This window comes from Procambarus clarkii, chromosome 13 (assembly GCF_040958095.1).
Source record: "Procambarus clarkii isolate CNS0578487 chromosome 13, FALCON_Pclarkii_2.0, whole genome shotgun sequence".
In the NCBI taxonomy this organism is placed as follows: domain Eukaryota; kingdom Metazoa; phylum Arthropoda; class Malacostraca; order Decapoda; family Cambaridae; genus Procambarus; species Procambarus clarkii.
Window position 1 is genome coordinate 50,109,027 of NC_091162.1, and position 5,214 is coordinate 50,114,240.

General features: G+C 40.4%; 1 protein-coding gene across 1 annotated transcript in view; it reads right to left on the bottom strand.

Moving 5' to 3' along the window:
* LOC138364494 (leukocyte elastase inhibitor-like) overlaps window positions 1-1,927 on the bottom strand; it is a 7,201-nt gene extending 5,274 nt beyond the window's left edge. The window contains exon 1 of the mRNA XM_069324138.1: window positions 1,850-1,927. Coding sequence (XP_069180239.1) covers window positions 1,850-1,927 — 78 coding nt within the window. The remainder of the gene's footprint in view (window positions 1-1,849) is intronic.
* Window positions 1,928-5,214: the final 3,287 nt, after the last annotated feature.

Consider the following 5,214-nt stretch of genomic DNA (forward strand, 5'->3'; position numbering starts at 1 on the left):
GGCTATCGCAGCCCATCTTACGTATTGGAGACCCCGCGCTACTGGGAAGCAAAAAGGAACCAAGTTTATTGAGCAAAAGAGTGCCAAACTTGGAAAATATTCGGCGACGACGCTGGACGTTGAGGGCCTGGAAAGGTGTGGCGGGCAGGCCTAGCTGTGACCGGGTCACATCCACTGAGGGTTTGGAAGGACGACACCGTTCCTAGGACAAGGAGCAACGCCTTGTGGAAGGGGCGAGTGTGGGAAAATAGTGATTAGCTCAGTGCCCATCGATGAACCAGGATTGGGGTAGCTGAATCTCAGGGATTATAACAGCGACGACGCGAAGGCTCCACGACACCTGAGGACCTGTGGAACGTTCCTGGATCGTCAACAATCGACTCAGGAAGCGTGGGAACCTCACACCATCGAGGGACAGGCGTCGTGAGCCAGGAATGTAAGGTAGATCATTTTCCCTCCCATTACCCCGTGTGTGAGTAGGCTAGATAGGCCACAATATTTACTTATGTATGTGGCAATAGGACATATAATACTTTAGTAGTAGAATAGGCTGCAAGGCAGCTTGTATCCAGGACTGTCAGAGGGGACAGTGTGTATGGATGGTAGGACAGTGAAGAAGAGGCGCCGACGTGATGAAGAGGCCCTCCTGTGAGAGAGTGTGGGACTCCTGTCTTTCTGCCCAGTTGAAGGAGTGTTGGAGGTCGTGGAAGAAGAGGCTGACGATCTCCAGACTTATTATCCTTATTTTCATATTCGTGTATTACTTGTGATTGTATGTGTGATCATGTAATTTGCATCAGTAAATTCACAACTTTTTTCATTGTGTTTAAGTGTGCCTCCATTTTAATATTTCTCTATGAGCATACACGAAGGTTATCATAGTACCACCTAGGAAACACTACGTTCTCTATAAAAGTTCTTATTGCCTAGAGAGTGATAAAGACAGCACGGACTTATATAAAAGTGTACCCTTAGCCATCCGATCAGTACCAGTGCCTGAATGGTGGCAACTAGTAACGTAGTGGCTAGAGAGAGGTAAAGCCACACAGACCTTCCTGGAGGGAGTAGCCTGGGCCGACAGTCCAATAGCAGATCTATGGGAGTAGCAATCTTCTGGCTACAAACAATATATAATACACCCACTGAACTGCATTGCTGGGGTGCAGATATAATAACCCAGCTGGCGACCTTGTTAAGAAGAAGATAGAGAAGACAGGAGGGAAAAGAGTTCCTGCAACCTTTTTGTCTGGCAGGCAAGACTCAGGGAGGTTATGGTTATAAGGTAAGCCTGAGTCTTCCTTCACTCCCCTGCGGGTCTAGGCCGAACTGTTAACAGTAGTTTCCCCGTGTTTGACTGAAAGGCTTCCAGGGTGAATCAGTGGCACCCCTTTTGTGGTGGAAGCAAAGACTTGCGGAGGTGGGCATTATTGGTCCTCTCCTGTGTGACCAAGGAGACTCCGGTGAATCCCGGGGAGTCGGAGGGGCTGAGTATTCGGCCTTTTGAGCCCCCCTAGCAGCCGAGTGCTAGCAGAGCCCCGGCCACCCCCCGTGATAGGGGTTGGTCAATTATGCCCCTTATGTACAGTGGAAGCGTGTTTGAACAGTCTCGGGCCTCAGATGTTGATTGAGTTCTGCCTCAGAGTATATGTTGCACCTCTGCTCTTCAACGGGAGTATTCTGCACATCCTGCCATGCCTCCTGGTCTTATGTGGTGTTATTTTTGTGTGCAGGTTTGGGACCAGCCCCTCTACTATTTTCCACGTGTAAATTATTATGTATCTCACCGCCTGCGCTCAAGAGAATACAGATTTAGGCTCTTTAGTCGATCCCAATTGTTTAGATGTTTTACTGAGTGGATTATAGCAGTAAATAATCTCTGCATGCTCTCCAGGTCAGCAATTTCTCCAGGTTTGAAAGGGGCTGCCATTGTGCAACAGTACTTCACTCAAGAAAGCACTAGCGTCTTGTAAAGTATCATCATCGGTATAGCACCTCTAGTGTGAAAGGTTCTTGTTACCCAACCTGTCATTTTTCTTGCAGTTGTGACAGCTACTTTATTGTGATTTATTGTAAAGGTAAGGTCTTCCGACATAAGTACACCCAAATTCTTACACTTTACAGTGTAAGTGTAAGTTTAGTATGGTCCTGTAAAGTGTGTCAGTGTAAGTACAGTATGGTCATATAAAGTGTCAGTGTAAGTATAGTATGGTCATGTAAAGTGTCAGTGTAAGTATAGTATGGTCATGTAAAGTGTCAGTGTAGGTATAGTATGATCATGTAAAGTATCAGTGTAAGTACAGTATGGTCATGTAAAGTGTCAGTGTAGGTATAGTATGATCATGTAAAGTATCAGTGTAAGTATAGTATGGTCATGTAAAGTGTCAGTGTAGCTATAGTATGATGATGTAAAGTGTCAGTTTAACTATAGTATGATCATGTAAAGTGTGTTAGTGTAGCTATAGTATGCTCATGTAAAGTGTCAGTGTAGCTATAGTATGATCATGTAAAGTGTGTCAGTGTAAGTATAGTATAGTCATGTAAAGTATGTCAGTGTAAGTATAGTATAGTCATGTAAAGTGTGCATTCAATACAGTGTTCGACTATATATTTTAGTAACTAAATGTGAGAGGCCTTATCTTTATGGATGATACCTAGACAAGCAGATATGGACATGGATGAACACTCCTCGTGGTTGAGGCTGGCATCAACACATGTACTGGTTGTGCCAAGTAGTTGTTAACTGTGCTTCTTCTTCTTCAATTACACCTGTCATAGTGCACTCACAAATAATAGCAGTAACCTAATATGACAGCTATATCAGGGAACTATTATAATTTTTTAAATAAAGATCTGAGAATATTGCTCACCCTATTTTGTCTCGACTAGTGTTCTAACCAATTCACCCTATATCTACCTAACATAACTGGCCAGGAATGTAGAGATAATAAATGGGTTTCGGTAAGGGACACCTCCCTGATTTGTAAACAAAGATCGTGTTGATAATGGGAGCACTTTACAACCCATAACACAGTTTTCCAAGGGAAAATTTATTGGAGCTCGATTTACCCTGGTGAGACTTGTTAACTTTAAATAGTGATTCACTGTGGCCTTCTCCCACTGATGCCTTCTCTGTTTTGTCTAGATGTCTTCACGAAGGTTAGAGGGCCCACATTTACTCTATTTTGGTACTGATAATTAAGTTGATTAAATGAAAATATTTTTATGATGTTTACTGTACATAGACTGATGTATTAAGAAAGTCTCCCATTATTTGGTGGTAAAATTAATAGCGACATGTGGCAATTATATTCCCCGTTTTCTACTGAAGAAAATAATCTGTGCTACATTTTCTACGAGTTAATTTGTTTATTACAAAAAAGGCAGCAATATTATCTGCATAATGTATTAAAAGTTAGTAAATGGTATCGGTTTTCCGACAAGTATACTATGATCATGTAAAGTATGTCATTGTAAATATAGTATGATCATGTAAAATATGTCAGTGTCTCTATAAGTATTCTTAATATTTATTAGGCTTTTATTCATATCATCTAAGTTGAAGTAACTTGTATTACAAGTTAGGTTTTGGGTCAGGATGGCTCAGAGTCTTTTAATCCTTTACACTCTTGAAAGAGAATATGTTAATATTTTAACATTAAAGCTTCGTTCCATCAGCTTGGCCAAAACATCCTTCTAGTCTAATTATGCAGCCCCTCTTCCTGTTTTGGTAGTACTTATAGTAACGATGAGCACCATAGTACATATAACGACTTACAACACAAACCTAAAGTAGAAATCTGTTCTATTGAATTTGGACGAACCGGAAAGGTTTTGTATTTATGTTGCTAAGACAACCTAAACTCACCTTATCAAACATTCCTAGGACTAATACACGCTAACTGAGGCCTAATATAGTACATATGTGTGCTATACTAGGCACAGGATATTTTAAAAAATGGCTTAATTTTATTATAACTATATAATGAATAGTACCAAATTCTACTATATAATTGCTTAGCACGTCAATATTTATACTATGGTGTACATAGCTACAATAACTACTGTCTAAACAGGAGGATGGGTTGAATTATGATATATTTTATTATTTTTTGTCTAAAATAACTATGTTTTAAATTTCAGGGAAATTGATTGGTTAATAGCAAAACTACACTTATCAATATATAGAATCGGGTCCAAGAACTAACTTCTGATGAACTTTTAAGAAATATCTGCTCAAGTCTGTAGAGTTTAATTATATCCGTAAGAACTCTTTTAAGACTGCAGCGAGGATTAAAACTGAAAAAAAATCGGCCATAAATTAGTCGCTGACAAATTTCGGTCTTTAAATGGACTTTGAAAAAATTTGGTCTCAAATTGAACTCTGAAAAAAATCAGCCTGAAACTATGTGACAGAGCGATGACTTTTTTGGGAGTTTGCTAAATACAGTGGTCAGCAGCAGTGACTTTTGGGAGTTCATTCAATCTGGTGGTCGGCAGCGAGAATTTTTTGGGAGTTCGCTCAATACCATGGTCTGCAGATATGATCTTCCCCCCCCCCCCCAAAAAAAAAAATAAAAAAATATTGCTAAGCTGTCAATCCTACTACTATAGACCTCCAGGAAGTACCAATAAGTAGTGCTGGACCACCAGGAAGTATCAATATGTAGTGATAGACCACCAGAAAGTTAATTTTGTATTATTGAAGTTGGACAAACCTAAAACTTCTTTACCCGCAATATAACTTTATCTGAATTTACTTGAGGAACACTAACACTCTAGTGGCCTCGACGAGGACAGGAAGCAGGTGACTTGTCAAACGAACCCACAATTGTCCTGGTGATTTTTCAAGCTGGATTTTAAAGTTCAAAAGAGTTTTGGGATTTACGAAATAAGCGGGTAAGCGGTTCCGTGGATTTATTACCTGAGGGTCAAAAAGCATCTTCAGTTTTGTGTTCCACAATGTGACTTATTGAGCTTGAACCCGTTGCTCCTTGTTTGTCTTACATCTGACCTTTTGAAGGAATTGTCTGGATAAACAGCTTTTAAATTTGTTAAGTATTTTAAGTGTCGATGAGATCCGTCCCGTGATGCCTTGTCTGTAGTGTTGATAGCCCTGTGACCCCTCAACCCTTACTGGTAAGACAGCTCATGTCTTAGTATAAGACCTTACGAAAACTAACCTCCACCAGCAATCCTAGGCCTAATACAGTACAT